We start from the raw sequence: 24,479 nt of genomic DNA, 5'->3' as shown, positions 1-24,479 counted from the left end.
CATCGTGCTTCTAGCAGATGTGGATTTGGCCACCTTGCTTTGGTCTAGATCTGTTTCTCTAGATGTTCGACTTCCCCAGATCCTTGCGAGGGTGGGTGTTTGCGTTGGTTGTCTTGAGTGTGTGGTGGTTCGGATCCCTTGTTTCCCTACGTTGGTGGCCTTTTCTCCAACTGGTGCCTGCTGGGATGGGGCTTGTCTTGTGTGTTTTGTGCCCTTCATGGGTCCTCTGTTTCGCCTCTCTGTCGATGTCCTCTCCTGTATATTTACCCCTGCTTCTCTTTTTGAGTTGTTCTCCTTTCCTAAGGAGGTGGATTGGTTTTGGGTGGATATGCCTAGGGTTTCAGTGGCTTCTTGGCATCCTTTTTCGCTCTATGTGCCTTTAATATTGCTTTTATCTCCTATAGAGATGGAGATATTCTTTGTGGCTAGAGTTGGATGTTCCTTTTCTGAGGCGGTTTTCTTTGATAGAGTTTGTTCGGATCTTGGGTTGCAGATGGTGTGGCTTCTCTTTCTAATGGACCTTTTTCCCCTATTGAGGTGGGGGTTGTTCCTTTGGAGATGGAGTTTTACACCTGTGGCAGACCTGTCTCCTCTGTGTGTACCCTCGATGCTTCCCTTGTTGGAGATTTAAGACACGATAATTTAAGCTCAATCTAGACACAATTCTAAAATGTCAAAGAACACAATACTGAAGCCAATAACAACAATTAACAAGAACACCAACAGTTAAGACAGTTAAGAAATATAAAACTCTCTTAAAATAAAGAAATGCAAGGTTTGAACTTCTCCCTTTGATATAAATTAAAATGTGTTTTGTGTTGCCATACCCACTAGCTGTATCAAATAAATTTGGAAACTATAATTTTATCATTCTTCTTACCTGTTGTTCCACAGCACACCCCCATCCAGCTAACCCTTTCACTTGCATTTCATATGTGCGAATAGATAAACTACTTCCCCTAAACACTGCCAAAGTATCCAAATATATTTTTCCTCTTACAAATTAAAAATTACATAATTTCTTCTCATGAAAATTTTCTTCCATACAAAGAAAGTTTAACTAGTATACCTATATTTAAAAAATTTAGGTAAAATACGTCGAAAGATATCTTATCGAGAAGAATTTATCACCTTAAGATTAACTCTAATTAATCTCTAGTTAAAATATAACCCTAACCTTGATTTCACTCTAATCATATTTTAAACTAACACTCACCTTGACCCTAATCATAATTAAATTTATAATCTTAAATATAATTAGAATCTAATATTTTAACTCTTAGTAAACCCCAACCCAAATTGAAAACTAACCTTAAACTTACCTAATTAAACCCTAAGCCTAACCTAATAATTTCCCCTAATTGATCTGTAACCTTACCTTAATCATAACCTGATTGAACTTAAATCTTAATCCTAACTAAACCCTAACCCTAATGATAATGGAACTATAATCATAATTTAACCCTAACTCAAAGATTCCTCCTATAACTCTTAATCTCAAATTTAACTTTAATTAAACGCTATCCCAAACCTTAACCATAATTCAATGCTAATCCTAATCATATCTCTAATTCTTATTCTGACCCTAGCCCTAAATCCAATTCTAACTTTAACCATAATCATAACTCAATAGATAATATTAACCTTATACCTAACCCTAATTAAACCCTGATCATAATTCTAATTGAATGTTGACTCTACTTTAACTCCAACCCTAACCATAACCTTAACCCTTATTTAACCCTAACCCTAACCTAATCTTGAACCTTACCTTATTTGAATTCTAACCATAATTTAATCCTAACCCTGTAAATGGAATATTCATATTCTAACATAAATTGAACCCTAATCTTAAATTTAATTAAACCTCAGTATTTAAGCCTTTACTAAACCCTAACCCAAATTACAAACTAACCTTAACCCAACTTTAACCCTAGCTCAATACTTTCCCCTAATTTAATTGTAACTTAACCTTAACCCTAATTGATCATATAACTCTAATTGAATCCTAACCTTAACCCTAATCATATGTGAATTATAATTATAATTTAACCCTAACTCCAAGATTTCTCCTATAAATCTACTTTAACCCTAACCCAAATTAGTAACCATAACTTCAACCCAAAGTAACGCTAAGCAAATTGAACATTAACCTCAACTTTAACCCTAATTGAACTGTAACCTTAATCTCAGCTATAATTTAATCCTAAACCCTATCACTAATTCTAATTCTAATTTAATCCTAAACCCTATCACTAATTCTAATTCTATCTGTAATCATAACCCTAACCGTAACCCTAATCCTATTCCTAATTGAATGTTTCTAATTTGCCTTTCTTATATGATTTAAAATTATATTTATTAATGTTCAATTACCTCCAAATTGATATTTTCCTTTGTTTAGCATTTTATTGTGTTTATTCTTCAAATTGATATTTTCCTTTTTTTAACATATTCATATTAATTTTATACATTATCCTCATTTAAGTAAGTTTTTTGTTGATAAGAATTCTAAATAGGTTTAATCCAAACAATGAAAAAATAAAAATAGGAATTAATCTTGTAATGTACTAATTTCATCTTATGTTTTTTTTGTGTTTATTTTAGTAGGTTTATTGTTGATAGATTTTTGTACAGATTTAATCAAACCAAGTTTCCAAAATTATGTTTTTTGTGAAGAAGAATTTTATAAAAGTTTAAGTAAAACATAGGAAAAAATAGAATGAGGATTTCAAGAGTTTTTAGAGATTTAGAGTTTTTAACCCTAATCATAATTGCACCCCAAATTAACTCTAAACAAATTGAACACTAATTGAACTATAACCCCCACTTTAACCATTATTTAATCCTTAACCCTATCTCTAATTTTAATTCTAACCCTAACTCTAATTTTAATTCTAACCCTAACCCTAATTTTAATTTTATCTCTAAGCATAATATAACCCTACCCATAATTCTATTTATTGCACTAACTGTAACCCTAATTGAATATGAACTTTAAGTCTAACCCCCATTAAATCCTAATCCTAATCTTCATAGAATGTTCATTTACCTTTCTTCTATGGTTTGTTACTAAATTTATTAATGTTCAATTACCTTCAAAATTGATACTTTCCTTTGTTGAACACATCCATATTAATTTTAGAGTGTATTAATTTCTTCACATTTTACATTGTGTTCATTTAGAAGGTTTATTGTGGATAAGAATTCTATATTGGTTTAATGAAAACATTAAAATAATTAAATGAGGATTAATTCTAGAATCTACTAATTTTTTTGTTATGTTTTACATATTATTCATTTTAGTAAGTTTGTTTTTGATAAGAATTCTATATAGGTTTAATCAAAACAATGAAAAAAAGAAAAATAAGAATTAATTTTAGAATGTACTAATTTCAATATATATTTTATTGTGTTTATTTTAGTAGGTTTTCTATTGATATCCTAAAATCATAATTATATATAGATTTAATGGAAACAATCAAATCTGTTTTATTGTCTTTATTTTAGCAAGTTTTTTGTCAATAAGATTTCTATATAGATTTAATCAAAACACTAAAACAATTAAGAGGAGGATTAATTTAGAATGTATTAATTTATTCCTTTTACATTTAGAATGTATTAATTTATTCACCTTTTGCATTGTTCATTTTAATAGGTTTGTTGTGAAGAAGAATGGTTGTAAACCCAAATGCCCACTGTACATGGAGCTTGTATTTGGCTTTGCTTTCATCTAGGTTGCAAGCTATTGAATCCTCCAGCTCAGGCTTGGAATTATTGAATCCTCCAGCTCAGGCCTGGAATTTGACAGGCAAAATGGTCGTTTTTACTTATGCATTGACATGCTATTTTTTTCTAAAACCATATAGATGACACTTCAAATTATAAATAAACCTTAAAAATATATAGTAGGTAATATATATATTAGTTTAGAATGTTTATTATAAAAATACAAATTTATTTAGAATATTTTGAAATGGAAGGATTTAGAATATGGAAGGATGTAGTTGTTTCTAATTTTATAATATTTTAATATGATTTTTTTAGAATAGTTCTATTTTTTCATATGAATTTAGAAAATTGTTATAATTGAAATGATAGAATATAATTGATAAAATATTTTAATATGATTTTTTACAATATATTCTATTTTTTTAAATATCAATTTAGAAACTTAGTCAATTTAATTTTTTAAATATATTCAATAAGATTGTTATAGAAACTTGTCATAACATATATAATTTTAAAATTTTAATGTTTATTATTACTAAATTAGTAATTATTAATTAATTATAGTGTATTAATTTAGAAACTTATTTAGTAAATTTAAGATTTTTGCATATATAACTAATTCATCATTATTTTCTCATTAAGACAATGATTTTGGCTTCAATCTTCTACTTTTATATTTTTTGACAGTTAATATTTTTCTTAAAACGTCAAATGAAAGGCATTGAAATGACTAAATCGTCATCAAAAATTCATATGACAGGTAGGGGTGACCGTCAAATTCCAAGCCTGCTCCAGCTTATGCATCTAAAAACAAATCAATGGCAAAATAGAGAGAAATAAATTTTGCAGAACTAAAATGGATCTTATCTCACAAAATGTATCTCTGCAAAAGCATTCGAATGATTGTATCCTCTTCCACCTCTCAATAGTTACTAAAACTCGTTGTAGGTCCACAACTGTCTAGCCTGAACAACAATTTTGGATAAAAAGCCAATGTTTTGGATGAAAAGCCAATGTCTTTCCATTTTGCAATGATAGAGGTTGTACAATTGCTTCTGTTTCAGAATGCTCACTCTATTGTTGGACAAAGGCCCTAGCCATACCTGATCAAATTGACACAGATTAAACACATAAAATTTGATAGATATCTCTTATTATATAAGCACATATATATAACCATACACTTAAATAATAAAAACTTTTTTTAATCCATGGAGCAGACAAAGCGTCCATTTTTCTATAGAGCTACGACTACAATTTCAAAAAAATATAAAATTGAAATACAACAATGGTACCTTTGTGTGATGCGTTTCTGATGTGTAAGAGTTGGCAGAAGATTATGCTTCCCTTGGCGTGTTACCAGGGGAATGTGGAAACCTGCAAAACAAAACCTCATCAACAATCCTTCAATTAAAAGGCTTATAGAAGTATTAACACCAACTTTTAAATGCATGCATGACCTGCTAATTCTTCCAATCGCCTGCACATAATGAATGGAAGAGATTGTTGCTCCAGAAGACAATGGGTGATTATTTGTGTACTATTGCTATCCTGAAAAAATGGAGATTTTTCTCAGAGAATATCAAATTGTAGCTCTTGAAATTGAAATGTCATGCCCATATTTAAGGTTATCGTTTCCTCCATTAGATGCCTGATCTCATTTATTGTTGGCAGGTCGCCACTCTTCCCCTACCCTTGTTGGCATTAGATTCTATTTAGGGCAACATATGTTCAATTTGCTCATTCCACACGGTACTCTGTGTCATAACGGTTCTGTAAGAGTAAATGGATTTTAAAGCAAATCTATATAATTATGAGAAACGAAATATCCTAAGGAGATTAATGCAATCTCAGGTACATTTCCAAGATTTTATTAATTAGAATTACCTATTGGATGTAGTCCCAAGAAAAGGATGTTTCACTTGGGCTAATAGATGGTTTAGTTTCACTGGAATTGTAGAAAGGTTGGATAGATTCTTCATGGCTAGAAACTGGAATGATTTTCTTCAAACCTTCACATCTACTATCGTCCTGGTGTCTGGATCAAACCATTATTCAATATTACTGGATTTTAAACCACATTTTATCCCTAAATAATGCTCCTTTAAGTTTGAATGTGTACAGCTTCATGATAGATCCTTAGATGAAGTGCTGACTCAATGATGGTTGGTTATGCCTCTTGTGGAAGTTACTAGACTTTTTGCCCTTTACAAGAAACTCATCTACATAAAAGATAAACTAAAAGAGTAGAATAAATCAAGTTCAAAAACAATTTTGAGGAGAAGAGTAGAATCAAGGATGGAATTGTTGTTCCTAATGAGAGGGTTATTCAAAATGGGATGGGGGGAGAGGACTACCAATTCGAAAAATCCCTATCGATAGAATACATGGAATTACTGAGAAGGAAAGAGGTTCTAGTGTCAAAAATTCAAAGAGTGCTGACTAAAAAATAGGGATAAAAATATGAAGTTCTTTTACAACTTGGTGATTTATAATAAATGTAGAAACACGATTGGTGAAATCAGAAATGGTGATGATGACACCCTGGTTTCAATGAAAGATATCGATGAGGAGGCAATGAACTACTTTCAGTCTCTCTTGAATGGACAAGGTGTTGATGATGGAGAGATCAAAACAAGGATATTGATGAATATCCTCACCCTAATTAATAATGTTACCAATGAGTAGCTTATGAGCCCAATCACAAAGACTGAAGTCAAAACAGATACTTTCCAACTTGGCCCAGATAAAGCTTTGGGACTAGATAATTTCTCGACACACTTCTTTCAACATTTTTGGCTTCTAGCAAATGAGGTTATTATGTTTGTCATGGAAGAATCAAAGATCTAATAGAGTTATGTCGAGGGATCTTAATAAGACCTTTATTGCTCTCATTTCAAAGAAATCCAAGGTTGAGGTGATGAGAGATCTTCATCCAATATCCCTTTGCAACATAGTCTACAAGATTATTATAAAGGTAATGGCAAACAGGCTTAAGCATGTTCTACCACTCATTATTTCAAAAGAGAAGAGTGGCTTTATTTCGGGTCGATCTATAGCTAAAGGCAATATAATAGTTCACGAGGCTATCCATACGCTGAGGAAAACAAAGGTGGAAAGGATGATTTTGAAGTTTGACATTAGCAAGGCTTATGATCAAGTGGATCGAGGGTTTCTTTTGGTTTTTATGGAGCATTTTAAATTTTTTAAAGATTGGATATAGTGGGTTAAGAGCTGCATATCAAATATACATTTCTCAATTGTCATTAACGGGAGCCCACGTGGCTTCTTCTCTTCTTATCATGGTATTGATCAAGGTGAATCACTCTCACCCTTCCTCTTCATTATCATGGTTGAGGCTTTGAGTAGGAGGATCATTACTGAATGTCATTTGCTATGATGGAAGGGAACTTTAAGGTTGCCCTTGGTGTTGAGTCCTCACCTAAATGTACCAAGATGTGCAACCAAAAAGATGCCAATTTTTTTTTTGCCCCCATCAAGGCATTTTGCGCTCGTTGGTCCGAAATGGTTGTCCAACCCTTTGGGTTGAATGCCCAAGGCAAATCCAACCCAAATCGTTGGTACTTCCCAATGTAAAACATGTGATGAGTACCAAATGTATTGCACTAGAAAATTGCATTTTCTTTCTCTCCCTTTCCCACCTTGATTAAATGATTCAAATTCAAGTCAAACTCAATCTCCTATAGAATATATATACATGAATTATAACATTTAACTATAAGTCACATAATGTAGATTCTAGGTTTTAGAAGATTATATAAATTTTCAAACAATCAAATTTCAGTAATTTGCACGCTCCTCTCAGTATTCTCCATGTCTCTCGGTCTCTCTTTATCTCCCCCAAAATTTAAACCTATCTTTCTCCCTTTCTTCTCTCTCTCTCTCTCTTCTCTCTCTCACCTCTCTCTCCCCTCTCTAGCTCTCTCCCACTTGTTCTCCCTCTCTACCTCACCTTCCCTCCTTACCCACACCTCTATCCCTACCTCCCTTCCTCTCTTTTCCTCTCTTATTCTCTCTCTCATTTCTCTAGGTCTTCACCTCTCCCTTGAGAACCCTTTATCTCCCATCTCAATGTTTCTCTCTCCCTTCCTATCCAGGTATCTACCTTTGCATCCATGTCTCATTACCCATCTCTCTATCTCCCTCTATCCATCTCACCTCTCTTTCTCCCTCTAGGTGTCTCACCTATCTATCTATCACCTCTCCATTTCTCTCTCTCTCTCTCCACCTCTCCCTCCCTCCCCTTACTCGTATCCCTTTATGAAATATCTCCTTCTTCTTTCTCTTTCTCCCCACTTCTCAATCTCCCTCCCTAGGTCTTTCACACCCTTCATATATACCTCTCCCTCTATCCCCTCTTACTCTTCTCTCTATTTGTTCTTATATCTCTTTGTTCTTGTATCTCTCCTCTTCTCCCTCCCTCGCCTCTATAGACATTTCTTCCTCCTTTTCTTTCCCTCTCCCCCTCCATCTCCCACCCCCTCATTACCCCCATTTCTCTCTCCCTTCCCCATTGACACTTATTCTCTCTCCATTGCCTAGATCATCACCTCTCTCTCTCTCTCTCTCTCTCTCTCTCTCTCTCTCTCTCTCTCTCTCTCTCTCTCTCTCTCTCTCTCTCTCTCTCTCTCTCTCTCTCTCTCTCTCTCTCTCTCTATATATATATATATATATATATATACATATATATATATATGTATATATATATGTATATATATGTATATGTATATATATATGTATATATATGTATATGTATATATATATATATATAAATATATATACATATATATATATATATATCCCTCCCTCCCTCTCCTCCTCTCTACCTCTCCATCCATGTCTCATTATCAACCTCTCTTTATCCCCCTCCATCTATCTCACCACTCTCTCTCCACATATAAGTCTATCATAGTTTTTTATTTTCCTCTAAGTATCTCACATCTTTATTTTTCCACTCTTTAGTTATCTCTCTCTCTCTCTCTCTCTCTCTCTCTCTCTCTCTCTCTCTCTCTCTCTCTCTCTCTCTATATATATATATATATATATATATATATATATTTCCCTCCCTCCCTCTCCTCCTCTCTACCTCTCCATCCATGTCTCATTATCAACCTCTCTTTATCCCCCTCCATCTATCTCACCACTCTCTCTCCACATATAAGTCTATCATAGTTTTTTATTTTCCTCTAAGTATCTCACATCTTTATTTTTCCACTCTTTAGTTCTCTCCCTCCCTCTACACATCTCTTTCCTCGCCCCCTTACACCTCTACCTTTGTGAAATCTCTTCTCCTCTTCTCTCTCTTCCCTCAGTGCTCTATCTCCTTTCTTAGGTATCTCACTCCCTCCATGTATATCTCTCCCTCTCTCTCTCTCTCTCTCTCTCTCTCTCTCTCTCTCTCTCTCTCTCTCTCTCTCTCTCTTCCTTTAAGTCTATTACCTATCCATCTATTCTCTCTCTAGTTATCTTCCTCCACCATCCCCCTATCCGTTTATAAAATCTCCCTTTATCTTCTCTCTCTCCCCTCCTTCCCTAGGTCTATCACTCTATGTCTACCACTCCACCCATCCCCTCTTACTCCTCTTTCTCTTTTTCTTTCTCTTATATCTCTCTTATTATCCCTCCCTCTTTACTCCTATCTCTCTCCCCCTTCCCCATTGACTCTTATTCTCTCTCTCCATCATTTAAATTGTCACCTTTCCATCCCACCCCCTCTCTATCTCTCTTCTCTCTATGTTTCTTCCTCCTTTCCTCTCCACCTCTCTACCTATTCATCCATAGCTCATTACCCATCTATCTCTATCCCCCTCCATATATCTTGTGATCTAGGTCTTTCACCTATCTATTTTGTCCCCTCTCTAGTTCATTTCCTTCATCTTCAAATCTCTTTCCCTCTCCCCTCTCCCTATTCCTTTATGAATTCTCTCCTCTTATTTCTCCCCTCACATCACTATCTCCTCTTTCCCTAAGTGTCTAACTCCCTCCCTCCCCTCTTACTCCTCTCTCTCTTTTTTCTTCTATCTCTACTCTTCTCCCTCCATTTCCTCTCTAGGGCACGCATTCCCTTTATTCCCCTCTCCCTCTCTATCTACCCCTCTATTCTTATCACCATCTCTTAGTCCCTTCCACACCCTCTCTCTCTCTCCACATCTCTATCTCTCAATCCATACCTCATTACCCACCTCTCTATATCCCTCTCTATCTATCGCACCCCTCTCTCCCCATATAGGTCTCTTATTTCACTCTCTCCCTCTAGGTATCTCAAATCTCTACCTACCCCCTATATAGTTCTCTCCCTCCCCTCTCTCCCTTTCTTAACTCACTCCTAATCTTCTCTCATTCTCTCTCCCTTCACCTCTCTATCTCCTCCTATAAGTCTCTCACTCTCTCTCTCTCTCTCTCTCTCTCTCTCTCTCTCTCTCTCTCTCTCTCTCTCTCTGCATCCCACCCTCTCCACCGCTCTAGCATTCTTCCTCCCACCCTCTCCACCTCTCTACCTCTCCATCCATATCTCATTACCCACCCCTTTATATCCCCATCCATCTATCTCACACCTCTCTCCCCATATAGGTCTCTCACCTCTCTCTCCTCCTCTAGGTATTTCACATCTCTATATGCCTCTTCTCAAGTTCTCTTCCCCCCTCTCCACCTCTCTTTCCATCCCTTTGCTATCTAGGTCATTACCTCTCCCTCCACCTTATTTGGTATAAGGTTTATGGTATATTAACTATTTAGAGAATAGGGTGGGAGTAGTGAGAGACCTAGGGAAGGAGGAGATAGAAAAGTGATGGGAGAGAGAGTAGAAAATGAGAGAGTTTACAAAGGGAGAGTAGTAAGGGGGTAAGGAGAAAGAGGTGGAGATGGAGGGAGAGAAGTCGAGAGGGGATAAAAAGAAAGGTGATATACCTAGAGGGGAGAGAAATGTGAGAGACCTAGATGAGGAGAGATAGGGGTGAGACAGATAGAGGGGGATATAAGAGGAGAGAGTTGATTCCTTCTAAAATTGTAATTAAGAATCCTAAGTAGAGATTGGTATTACAAAAACCAACAAAAACATATTAGTGGTGTGGGCTCCAACAGTTGGGGTAGTAGTTGGGCACAATTAATCTATTAGTGGAGCACAAAAGTGCCATGTTGAAATACTTATCCCCAAAAATATTCTAATAAATTTGAAAAAGAAACTAACTATGTGATGCCACATCAACACATCAATAAACGTGACTTAGTGTACAACTATGGTTCTTACTTCTTTTTGGGACCATTTTCGACACCTTGGCAAAGAAAGCATGTGATGTGGCATCATATTTGACCATGTGGACTTAAAAATGATTTTTTTTAAGTAGGGGATTTGACAAATAAGTAGTTGTACAAAATTCAAAAACATTAAAATATTTAAGACATATTTTGGGAGGCTCTAAGTTAAGGTGCCCAATTATAGGGCCCTCTCTCTTATAAAATTTTGTTTATGCCTTATTTTTATTGTCCATTCTTTATCTGAGTTGATGCCTTCTAAAATTTTGTTATTATCTCTCAAGGGGATGAGCCTCTCAAGCTCCATAGGAGGGGCTCTACCCACCTGCACTCCCTTGTTTATTCATTTGGGAAAAAATACTGCTGACAAAGTCACCAAAATCTAAGCCCAACAATATGATCATTCACCACATACCAATTATAAAAGAAAAATGGACCAACATATGAATTACATATGAAGCTTGGATATTATTACTTGTAGGTTATCTCAAAATACCTGCATCCCATCACATAAATAGAAACACCTATATTTTACATTCCATCCATGATCGTAACATTAATTCTCTTTTGACTTTAACGATGATAATCTTCTCACTTTTAAAATTGTTGGTTAATAGATTTGTCTTTTACACATTCTGATTCTTTGACTTGTGCATTCCCATAACAAAAGACAAAAATACACCAACAATTGGATAACTGCTTAAACAGTTAACCTCTATATATGGGTACAACTCCCCAAGAATTATTTTCAATCAGCTTAAATTAGGACAATTCTCATGCACACTTTTTACTAGAAAGTACTAAAGGCATTGAAGCATTCATATGTAAACACTAAATTAACACTGGGGCATGTGCAGAAAGATGGTGGTCAGAAAAGTGGACACCACCCAAAAAAAACTTGGAAAAACAGGCAGCGCGTACGCAGTTTTAAAATTTCAAATTCCCGCGTACGTGCTTAGGTTTGTTCTTCCCGGGCCTAGAAAAGGTAGCGCGTACACACTGCTTTTAGGAAAATGAGCGCGTACGCGCTATGCCTAGGAAAATTAGCGCGTACACGCTGCTTATAGGAAAATGAGTGCGTACGCGCTAATAATCCAAATAATACCGCATACGCGGTGCCTGGTAAAAAAAGTTTTTAAAAAAAAACTAGGTCTCATTTACCCGTAAAGCACATTTTTTACTTCATTTTTTCTCATTTTCTAACCTAAACCGCGAACGGGGTGCCAAATTTGTCCTCTAGGCTATGGATCAAGGTTAGTTTTTGTTTATTTTTGTCTTTCTTTCCGGTTTATTCAATTTGTTTTACATTTTGAATTTAATTTCATTAATTTTGATTAGGTTTTTTCATTTTTTGTTTCAAAAACCAAATTCTTCTAATCCAGAACAAGAACAACCAAATGCACATCCTGAAAACCCACAAGAACAACCAAATGCACCTCCTGAAAACACACAAGAACAACCCCCAATTCCTCCTTTTGACCGCACAGCCGAAACACTGGAAGAATTAATTAATCAGTTAGGACAAAATACGTCTAAAATCAATAGACGGATTGTAAAATTGAAAACTTCTGAAGTTGACCATCATCAATCCCTCGCCACTAGCCTAGAAACATTAGCTAGTGGTGCCATAGTTGTTTCCATAGAAATTACCAAATGGGGAAGCTTTAGGGATATGTGTCGTCAATTCTATGCCAATGGGCTATCATACGATGGAGTAAAAAACAAAAATATTTCTAGACAACAAATATGTGCCCTTTTTAATGATCCCAAAACTGGCCAGTCATTACCTCTTAATGCAAAGAGGTTTCCCATACATTGGTGTACCAATGTGCAGATGAAGAATCTTTTTTGGCAGAGGTGGTGGATGGTCTTTGATGATCCACCTTGTAATAATTATGAGGTGCCATTATATTTTTTGAGAAAAATATATTGTGAGTTTGTGCTCAATGTGCGGCCAAACTATTTTGACATGAGAGATTTTCATGGTAGAGGTGGTGGCTCTGCCCAAGATAGACCTGGAGCCCGTAGGCGATTAGCCGCGGAGAGTCGTTTCCCCCTAAGACCCAAACCCAAGGTGCATCAGGCTGTCCCATTAGAGCTGAAAGAGTCGATGGAGCTACAGACTCTTCAGGCGGCCACAACATTGACTGGTGCCATCATCCAGCATGGGACATCATTAGCACACCCTATTGTATTGGATGATGAGTCGTTAGAGGGCGATAGAGAGCCCATCGAGCATATGTGTGTCAGGTGCTCGGGGATATGCTTGAGGATAGATGATGCAGTCGGTGCAGATAGATACTCATATCATCTGTGCATGATTTGTGTTTGTAGATGTCAGGCTCACATGGTTGAGGATGTCGCGCTGACAGATGAGTTGATGGACATGGTATTTGCCCATGAGCCACAGACACAGATGTGTTGATTTGAATTCATAACATTTTATTTATCAGTCACTTTAAATTTGTAATTACATAAATGAATTTTCATTTATACATCGATTTAAATTGAGACAAATAATATGCATTTCAAGATGCAGCAGTGGTATCCCATACACCTCCCCCAGTTACCATAGCTGCAACTTCGATGCTTGAGGTATAAATTTTGTAACATGTTAAAATAGAATAGTACACTTTGAATTCAAAAAAATACAAGATATACTAACTATCTTTAATGCTTGGTCCAATTTCTGGTTTGTAGGTGTTGACAAGGGACGAAATGTCCCAAATTGATGACATCGTGCTCTTCGCGATCGATTTTGGCCTACAAGGCTATACGGTATCATATTTTGTACAACTCTTTTTATGTATTGTTTTGATGGAATATGCAAGTCATTTCATTTTAGATTTTTAAAATTATGTTTAATTTATTATATGTACTAATATCTCATGTTAATTTTGTGTTTTTAGGGTACCCCCTCCACATCTACGGCTCATCCTAAGAAAAAGAATTCCTCGAAGATGCCAAAACATGTGAAGAAGGTAATTGAACACATTTTTAGTTGTACAATTGTTTGAAAATGTTGAAATCAAGTATTAGTTGGGGTTTGTAGATTGATTAGTGTTTTTTGTCTATTTTACATGTATAGCGGCCATTGAGCTTTGTGGATATGTTGAATGCACCTGATTCGCCCGTGGATCAAGAGAGGGCAGAGGTATGTATCTCTACTTTATTTTCTTGATTTCATGATTATATTCATGCATACATGTGAACTTGTGAGAGAACATGGGGGGAAGGGAGAGGTAGAGGGAAGGGGAGAGAGAGAGAGAGAGAGGGGGGGGTGGGAGAGGGAGAGAGAGGGAGAGGAGAGGGAGAGAGAGGGAGGGAGAGGGAGAGGGAGAGAGAGGGAGAGGATAGGGGAGAGGGAGAGAGAGGGAAGGGGGGAGAGAGAGAGAGAGAGAGAGGAGGGGAGAGTAGGGGGGAGGGAAAGAGGAGGGGTTTTAAGGGGTCACAGGATACCATATGACCTCTTAGAGGGAGAGAGAGGGAGAGGAGAGGAGAGAGGGAGAGAGAGGGAGAGAGGGAAGGAGGGAGAGAGAGAGAGAGAGAGAGAGAGAGAGAGAGAGGGAGAGGGAGAGGGAGAGGGAGAGGGAGAGAGAGAGAGAGAGGGGGGGGGGGAAGGGTAGGGGGGAGGGAAAGAGGAGGGGTCTTAAGGGGTCACAGGATACCATATGACCTCTTAGGAAACAATATGACCTCTAATGATACCTCTAATTTCTTTAGGTGATAGGCATTGTGTAACAACATTGGAACTCTCGCATACCCACCACTATCATTCTACATGACATCATTTGTGTTGCTCTCCCTCTTTCTCTTCCTACCTGTTGTTTTCTTCTGAAAAACATATTGTAGGTAGAGAGAGAGGGAGAGAGAGGGAGAGAGAGAGAGAGAGACGGGGGAGGGAAGGTAGAGAGAGGGAGAGAGGTAGAGGGAGGGAGAGGGAGAGAGAAGAAGGGGTATGGAGGAAGGGAGATGGAGAGAGAGAGAGAGAGGGAGAGAGGGAGAGGGAGGAAGAGGGAGAGAGAGAGAGAGGGGGAGGGGGAGAGTGGGGGGGAGGGAAAGAGGAGGGGTCCTAAGGGGTCACAGGATACCATATGACCTCTTAGGAAACAATACGGCCTCTAATGACACCTAAGGGGTCATATGGTGGGCTAATAAAATGATATATTAAATTTAAAGTTATGAATAGAACATCATACAACAAGACTCCAAGCGAACAAATAATGAGGATTCACTAAAAAGCAAGTGTAAGAGCTTGACCTAACCCTAAGAGTACTACCTAAGTTCTAAAACATATGATGCTATTAAATTTCCAGGGTTATAAGACTGATCTCGATTGTGACTATAGGAATTAAACACTTGATTTCTTTCATGGGTATGTACCGTACCAAGCTGTTTGACAAGTGATGATCATCATATACTACCACTGCCATGCATAAAAGGAACTTTAATTTCTTTAGGTGACAGGCGTTGTGTAACAACATGGGAACTCTCGCATACCCACCACTATCATTCTATAGGACATCATCTGTGTTACTCTCCCTCTTTCTCTTCCTACCTATTGTTTTCTTTTGAAAAACATATTGCAGGTACTCTGACTCATCATGTTACTTTGTTGACACTATTTTCCACATCTGCTCTGCTCATTAAAAACACATTCGAGAAGAATATTGCTACAGCTTTCCTTGTTTGTCACGGTAATACACCTATGGTTCAATTTCAAGCCCTATCCCTCCTATTCAATATACACACAAAAATCCATCAGTCAATTTTTTTAGGAGAGGACACATGATAAAAATCAAAGAGGAAGTTGTAGATAAGAAATAAATTCACTTACTTCTATAGAAGTGCAAACACAGTTGCAATGGGGTATGGAGGGAGAGAAGAAGAGAAAGAGGGATGGGGTATGGAGGAATGGAGAGAGAGAGAGAGAGAGAGAGAGACCTTGTATGTGTTTGAGAGGGAGAGACGATACACTTACATGTGTATATATATGTTTAATATATTATGTGTATATAAACATATTATATACAATGTCATATTATACACATATTATATGTATATACACATATTATACATAGAATATCCTATTATACAATAGCGCGTATGCGTTGTTTATAGTAAAGATAGCGCATATGCGTTGTTTATAGGGAAACAAGCACGTACGCGCTGCTTACACTATACATATCCCATATGCGCTTTTTAAACCATAAGTACCTTGTACGCACTTTTGACAATTTAGGCTTGGAAATAGGCCTAGATGACAAAGCTACCGATTGGAAGTTTGATTTTCCTCCATTTCTCTCATTTTTGACGTGTTTTATTTTATCAAATTGGTTTATCGACTTTGTCATCATCAGGTTTACACTTCATAAAGTGGGTATTTCTAAAATTGCCACCATATTTTCACCCATCTTCTAAGCTTTCTAACCATATAATTTATTTTCAATTTGAACAACAATAACATATTATTATTGAATTTCTTTAACTAGTGTCTCCATATTTCTCACAGACATAGGTGCACCATTTTTTGAATAACTTTTGATATACGTATCAAAATTTAAAAACTTTATATATTATTATAGTGCACTTGATTCTTTACAATTTTAAAAAAAAAATTGTATTTTCGATTTGTTTAGTGCAACTTATGCTTCGCGCACGAATAGGTACCGAATTTTTAGGATGTGCTCGATTGGAAAAATCATTAAAAAAAAAATACTCAACAAAAAATTACAAAAAAATACACATCTTCTAGTGCTCACTCTTAACTATCTTTTTGCCAAAGGATTTCTCAAAATACTAAATCTAACTATGACTTTTTTGATGCGCATGTCAGACACTATGTTATGTTTTTCAGAAAAAAAAAAAAAAAAACAAGGTCAATTTTTCGTGCGCGAAGGATTTGACCCCCTTAATCTTATCCAATTTTGAAAAAGTTTAGTAGTTTGGAAACTAGATTCAGAGTACTACAATATTTGTTCTTTGATTATCTTCATATCTTGAGTGGATGACTTTCAAATTTTGCCTCTAAGTTCAGGTTCACCTGATTTTAGAGAAAAAGTGTCCACTTATACCCCCTTTTTGACCACCATCTTTGTGCACTTACCCACTGCAATATTTTTAAGTACAAATTTCTTCTTAAAACTTATAGGCTTTCATTCTTCTAATCAGCAAGATAGACAATTTCGCAAAAAAAAATTCTTTTCAGACATTCATATACACTGCATTTGAAAGATTGCAAATTCCACAATTGAATCAAATCCTCACAGAGACTCACATTACAATTCATAAACACACAAAATTGCCTTTCTTTTTCAGAGTACATAATATTGCTAAAAAGGAAGATAAAGCTAATCTATTCTATCTTAACCAAAATTTATCGGACCATTGACAAGGATTGAAATTAAGTATATATAGTTGTCAGGCTATGATAGTTTGTTACACTTGAACTAGACTAAAAGATTAACTCTTCATGTGAGTTAAAGAAGTTTATCTTAAAAAAATTGAAAAAAACAACTGAACATGGAAAGCGGAATAAACGGTGAGCAACAGTGATATAATCAAGCTCCCGTCAATGGCGTGGCCTCCATTTGTTTGTCCTACGATGAAGGGGTGCTTCAAATGTTTTGCCACTCCAAGTGAGCTGAGGAGAAGTTAAGAATAAGTTGATAATGTGGAAGACTGATATGCAGAATTCATTGCTTCCACACTTCTTTCTTTTTGCTTACCTGCACAACCTTACCCTTATGCGTCTCAAGATGATCGAAGCAAAACACTAACATGGATTCAATTCTTGCAATCTTCGAGAAATCCTCTATTTTCAATTACTTTTCTTCTTGGATTTGTTGTACTCTATCTTTGAAAGCTTGGATCATATCAGATGAGTCCTCAAGCATCTGCTTATCCTCTTTTAGGAGTTGAAGATTTATGCATTTCGTGTCTTGCTGCATAGTATTAGTTAGTTCTTTTAACTCCTTTAGAAGCTTAATGGATTCTTCATGCCCTTGCTCAATAATCAAATTTCTCCACTCAATATTCTCTTTGCACATGAAAAGTACATTGTCATCAAGACCATGAACCGAATTTTCTGCTAAGAAATTCATTACTTTGTACCTCTGTGTATCCCTCATTTGCTTCAATACAGCCACCCACTTGCTTTTCTCCTCTTCCCAAGCAACTATTTTGGTTTCCAATTATTTACTTACAGACTCTACATTTTCAAACACCTTGACCAAATTGGAAATGTAGCTAGTTCTTTGTTGGGCAATTGATTCCAGCCATTCGTTGAAGACATCAGTAGTGTTGGTGGCTCTCAGATTACGAAGATTAATGGTTGTCTAGAGATATGCAGTGAGAGGCCGAGGTTGGTTATTCCTCCGGAGATGATAACTGAAGATGTTGAATACTTTTCAAAACACTTGCTATATTGCAAGTTTTGCGGGATGAGGGTTTCTTTGCAGTTTTTGGAAAACTGGGCGCAGAGGACTTAGGCACCGAAAGGGGACATGGAGATTATGTTGCTGGAAAACAACTACTTCATGGTTACTTTCAGCTACATGGAGGATCACAATAGGGTTTATGAAGGAGACTCGTATTTTTACAACCAGGTGGGGTTGTTCATCAAATCTTGGCATGCGAGGTTTAACCCTTCCGAGGAGCTCCCGAATAGGGTTCCAGTGTAGGTTCGTTTACCGCATTTTCCAGTGGAATGTTGTCAAGAGGATGTAGTGGGAATGCTTGCCTCACTGCTTGGGAAGCCTATGGTATCTTCAACGCAAACCTTGGGGGGAAAGGTAATGACTTTTTCTCATATCTGTGTTGAAATTGATCTTTGTAAACCTTTTCCAAATGCTATAGATATGTGTGTGGGTTCTTCTTATTGGGTTCAACAGTTGGATTACGAGACTTTACCATTTCGATGTCGTCTGTGTCATGAGTATGGTCATTTATAGTGCAAGTGCCTTGGATATAAACTGATGGTGCGTCAACCTCAACAACCGACCCATAACCTAGATGGGACTGATAAAGGAAAAACAACTATGTCGGATGAGGTAGAGGGTGTTGATGGTTTTGTCTTAGTTAAGACAAAGAAAAAGAATCGAGGACAAAGGAGTTCCTTGTAGGAGAGACAGAAGGAGGACACCTTTAACAAATTTGAATCCTTGGATGACCTTAGCCAACAGGAAGTGAATCCAGGGTTAATCCCTTTGGATCAAGGTGCATCAGGGGTGGTTCCGAAAAGCGTGATCAGGGACTCTACCCAGGTTCTGCAAGAGGTTGGAAGCTAGAAAATGGAGATGGATCAACCAATAGTGGTCCAATTAGGACCCACTTCTGGTGCAAAAGTGAATTTGGCTGGGGGGAGGGTTATCTGGCAGCTCAAAAATTGGAACCGGTTGGGGTCACAAGTAATAAGACCTTCGTACACCTGGGTCTTCATCAGAAAGATATTAAGAAAGGTGCTTCGGAGAAGAATTCGAAGGTTGGAAAAAAAAAAGGATTTGGATAAGATCAAATTGATGGGGGAGAATTTGATTGAGTCAGGGTCAATAAAAAATTTGGATTCTCACTTTTCCAATCCTCCGAAATGATTGTGCTATCATAGAATGTGAGGGGCTTGAATAGTGGCCCTAGACAAAAAGTTGTTCGAGAATTGATTAGGAGTCATTCACCTAATGTCCTATTCTTGCAGGAAACTAAACTTTTTGTGGAAAGTATGATGGGTGTGGTGCCAAAGCTTTGGGGGCGAGGTGAGTGTCAGTGTATTGGGGCAACTGGCTCCTCTAGAGGGGTGGCCTGCCTTTGGAACCCCTGGAGGATTCATCCTATTTGGTGGGTTGCTTCCAGATCTTCTTTGTCTGGGGTTTCCTCTAGTCTTGAGAATGGGAAATATATTTTGTTTGCTAACATTTATGCCCCCACTGATCTTCAGGGTAAGTAGAATTTATGGTCTCACATTTGTGTTATATGAGGGCGATTCCCTTTTCATTCTTAGATTATGGCGGGAGATTTCAATGCCATTTTAGAGTTGTGTGAGAAGAAGGGTGGCGTTATGTGTTGGAACCTTTTTCTTTCCTTCTCCAGGATAGTATATCTTCATTACATCTTGTTGACATTAAGTGTGGTAATTGTTTGTTCACTTGGAACAACAGGAGGGTAGGGGAGTATTGGATTGCGGAGAGGTTGGACCACTTTCTGGTTTCTAGTTTTTGGGTTGGTGGGGGGTGGTCCACATGTTCAAAGATTCTTGACTGGAGAGGGACGGACCACTGGCCCATAAAGTTGGTGTCTTCTTCTAGTCGAGTCGCTCGCACTCCTTCATTCAAATTCCATCTTATGTGGTTGCGGGAACCTTCTTTGCAGAATCATGTTGCAGGGTGGTGGAGGAAAGGGAGGCTAGCCTTTGGCACTGCTATGTACACTTTTGCCAAGCAGCTGTAATTTGTTAAGGTTCAACTTCAACGGTCAAACCACTAGTGTTTCGGGAATATTTTTCATGCTAAGAAAGTTGCTCAAATAGTGTTGAATGACATTACTAGGGAAATAAGAGAGTATGGTTTGTTTGAAGCCTTACTTAGGGAGGAAGTCAGGGTTGTCAAGGATTTAGATGAATGGGAGATTAGGGAGGAAATCTACTAGAAATAGAGAGCTCATATTGATTGGCTTCAAGCGGGGGACAAGAATATTGCGTTCTTCTTCAATTCACTAAAAGCAAGAAGACATGGTAATTCTATTCCTGTTCTGGTCAATGATAGAGGTGAGCAGTGTTTATCCTTGTAGGAGATCTCTAGGCAGGCTTTACAATATTTCCGGTCCCTCTTTAGCGAGGATACTCAAGGGGAATTGAAAGAGGAGAATCAGGTTCTTGCTTGTATTCCTTCTCTAGTTACTAGGGAGATGAATGAGAAGCTTATGGGTCCTATTTTGCTGGAAGAACTTGAGAGGATTGTTTTTCTCATGAGGTAAGGAAAACCCCCCTGCTCGAATGGGTTCCCAGTTGAGTTCTTTCAATATTTCTAGGATATTATCAAATTGGACTTATTGGAGGTGGTCCAACAGTCTCAAAGGAATAAGCAGATGCTTTGTGCTTTGAATGCGATTTTCATTGCACTAATCCCCAAGTGTTATGGGGCTGACCGGTTAGGCCAGTTCCATCCTATCTCTCTCTGTAACATGATCTATAAGATCATTTCTAAGTTGATAGTGTTGGCAATGTGCCAGCATCCCTCGTGGGGATTCGTGACATGGTTTAACAACCTCCTGTGGATTCTACAAGTCTAGTGGTTGTATCGAGCATTGAAAGGGCGATCTTTGGGTGCAACGACAACCCTAGCTTGTAACAAGTGGTATCACGTAGGCCACGACGAGTGATGCTAGGAGGGGGATTGTTGGCAATGTGCTAGAGTCCCTCATGGGGATTCGTGACATGGTTTAACAACCTCATGTGGATTCTATAAGTCTAGTTGTCGTATCAAGCATTGAAAGGTCGATCTTTTGGTGAAATGGCAACCTAGCTTGTAACAGATAGTAGAGAGGTTGAAGAACTGGCTTGGGGATGTCATCTCAGAGGAGAAGAGTGGGTTTGTGGAAGGTCAACAAATCCTTGATGGTGTAGTCATTGCTACTAAGGCCATTCATTCTATGGTGGCTTCCAAGGAAAAATCTATGTTTATTAACCTGGATATGGCTAAGGCTTATGATAGAGTCCATTGGTCCTTTCTCTAAAAGATCCTTAGGGCCTTTGGCTTTGCTGATGAATGGATTTAGTTGGTAATGAGTTGTGTTGCGTCTACCTCCTTCTTTGTGCTAGTCAATGGAGATCATACAGAGTTGTTTGGTGCTTCTAGGGGTCTTCGCCAGGGGGACCCCCTCTCCCCGTACTTATTCATTCTTTTAGCTTAGGGCCTAGGGATGTTGATCAAGCATAATGTGGGTTTGGGAATTATTCAAGGTTGGAATTGGGGAAATGACCTGCATCCTCAGTCCCATTTGTAGTTTGTTGATGACATGACACTGATGGGACTAGATCGGATTATAGAAGCCTCGAATCTGCACAAAGTTCTGGATGTTTATCTTGTCGCTTCGGGCCAGTTGATCAATGAGGATAAATATTCCATTCTCTTCTTCAACACCCCTGGAAATATTAAGAGGAGGATTGCTCATATCCTGAGATTCTAGGTTGCTTCTCTTCCCTTGACTTACCTGGGTATTCCTATATCTACTGGTAACCCTCCCAGGGATTCATGGCATGGTATCTTGGACAAATTGTGCATGAAGGTTGAACAATGGACACACAGATGGCTATCCTTTGCTAGGAGGGTTCAACTAATCCAGTCAGTGGTTCAAGCTCTTCCGATTTATCGATGTATGCTCCAAGTGGCCCCTAAGTGGTTCCTGAAGGGTTTGGATTCTCTGGCAAGGCAATTCTTTTGAGCAGGCAACATGTCCTCCTACAAATGGTGTCTTGTCAATTGGGACTTGGTGTGTGGCCCGAAGCAGTCGGGTGGGCTTGGCTTAAGGCAGTATGTTTTATTTGGGGAGGCTTTAGCAGATAAATTGTACTGGAGGTGGTGTGTTGAATAGGATATAGGCTAGGCTAGGTTTTTGGCCTGCAAATACATGCAGAGGATCCCGAAGGAGAAAATCCCAAGATATTCGCTTGAGGGAAAAAGGTTCTTCGATTTGGAGTACTCTCAAGAAAGGGTCTTCTCTTATAAAGGAAGGAATTTTTTGGATATGTAAGAGGGGGAAGAGGTGCTTTTCTATTTTGAGTCTAGGGATGGGTATCCCCCATCCTTTATTAGTTTCCCAACCTTGAGAATCTTTGCCAGAGGTTCCTGGAGGCAGGCTGGTCTAGGGTGAGCAACTTTAAGGTTGTTCATAGGTGTGAGCATTTGGAGCTGGAGCAGTGGAAGGCTCCTAATGAATGGTTGATTGTTTGTATGGATAGACTTGCTTAGTCCCTGAATCCTAAGGGTGTTTTGACTGTTGCTAGTGGTTACCAGGAGTTGTTGTCCCAAAGATTGGAGGGGAGGGAGGTGCTTAGGTGGAAACATGTGTGGAATATTTTTTCTTGGCTGAAGTGTAACTGTTTCACTTGGACTTTGGCTTTGAATAGATGTCTAACTTGGGACAACATTCGTAAGAGGGGATTCCTTGGGCCTTTCATCTGTATTTTGTGTGGTAATGGAGAGGAGGATTCCTCACACGTGTTCTTCAGATGCCCTTTCTCATTGCTAATTTGGCATTACTGGTGGGGGGTGTGGAAGCAACCTTGTGTTCACGTGGATTCTTTGGTGGATTTTTGGAGCAGTTTGGGTAGGCCTCCTATCTTTTCCTCTTTTCTCTATACTGTCTGGCATATTGGGCCCATTTTCATACTATGGCAGATCTCGCTAGAGAGGAATAGGAGGATCTTAAAGGAGGTCAGATTGTTAGTTCAAAAAGTGTGGAATAGAATTCATCTGTATGATTCGGGAGACGGTGGAAACTAAATGTGTGGTGAATTTTCCTCTGGATAGAGGAGAGGCTGATATTGTGAGTAGGTTGGGTCTGCAGGAGATGTCACCCACCTCGATGTGTGTCAGGAGAGGTAGACATGCTATGAAGAAGGTTCAAAGGATGGGAAGGTGGATGCCCCCTCAGGATGAGTCCATCAAGATTAACACCAATGGCTCCTCTAGGGGTAATCTAGGCCCTATAGGGATTGGCGATGTTGGTAGGGATAGTAGGGGAGAGGTGGTTTTCTTCTTCTCAGTGCATAAAGGGTGGCAATCTAATAAATTTATGGAGGGATTAGCAATTTTATATTCCTTTGAGTGGGCCTTGGAGTTGGGGTGGCGGAAGGTTATCTACGAATCGTATTCACAAATTATTGTTAACTTGTTGATTGAGCAGAAGGTGAGTGGGATTCATTGGAAGTTGGCAAGGATCGTTCACCAGATTCTTGAAATTAGTTCTATGATGGAGAAGGTGTCTTTCATCCACATTCCTTGTGAATGGAATAGAGAAGTTGATTGTTTGGCTAAGTGGACCTCAAAACATGATGATGATTGGAAAGTTGAAGGTTGGAAACAACTCTCCCCTGACTACTGTCAGGACCTGCATAAGATATTTGTTGAGGATATGGATAGTTTCGAAGCTGCTTGAGCTTGGGTTGGGCTTGTGGTTCCCCCCTATGGACCTTGAGACTCTGGTTCTCTCTTGGGTTGGGCTTTTGGTTCCTTCATGGGGCTTTGAGACTTTGGCTCTCTTTTGTAATTTTTTATTTTGTTCTTCGATAAAAATTTTACCCCTTTATTCAAAAAAAAAATGCATGAAGAAAACTAAAACTAGCAATTGCACCTTGGTGTGAAATGGGTATGCCAAAGAGATATGGAAGTTCAATTCAGAAAAAAATTGGTCTATTTTATGTATAAATTTGTGTAGTGCATGATGTCAATTAGTAGATCATTGAGAAAATGATGTTGTTTGTG

The 24,479-nt window shown here is 37.9% G+C and overlaps 1 protein-coding gene across 1 annotated transcript in view; it reads right to left on the bottom strand.

Annotated features, from left to right (window-relative positions):
* Positions 1–673: 673 nt before the first annotated feature.
* The window catches only part of LOC131875335 (cell division cycle 20.2, cofactor of APC complex-like), a 35,509-nt gene continuing 11,703 nt past the window's right edge, over positions 674–24,479 (bottom strand). Inside the window, exons 6-7 of the mRNA XM_059219428.1 lie at positions 881–966; positions 674–688 (exon numbers count right to left, since the gene is read on the bottom strand). Of these exons, the coding sequence (XP_059075411.1) occupies positions 674–688; positions 881–966 (101 nt within the window). The remainder of the gene's footprint in view (positions 689–880; positions 967–24,479) is intronic.

This window comes from Cryptomeria japonica, chromosome 4 (genome assembly GCF_030272615.1).
Source record: "Cryptomeria japonica chromosome 4, Sugi_1.0, whole genome shotgun sequence".
NCBI lineage: Eukaryota > Viridiplantae > Streptophyta > Pinopsida > Cupressales > Cupressaceae > Cryptomeria > Cryptomeria japonica.
Note: the sequence above shows the minus strand (reverse complement) of the source record. Positions and strands in the feature narration are given on the sequence as shown.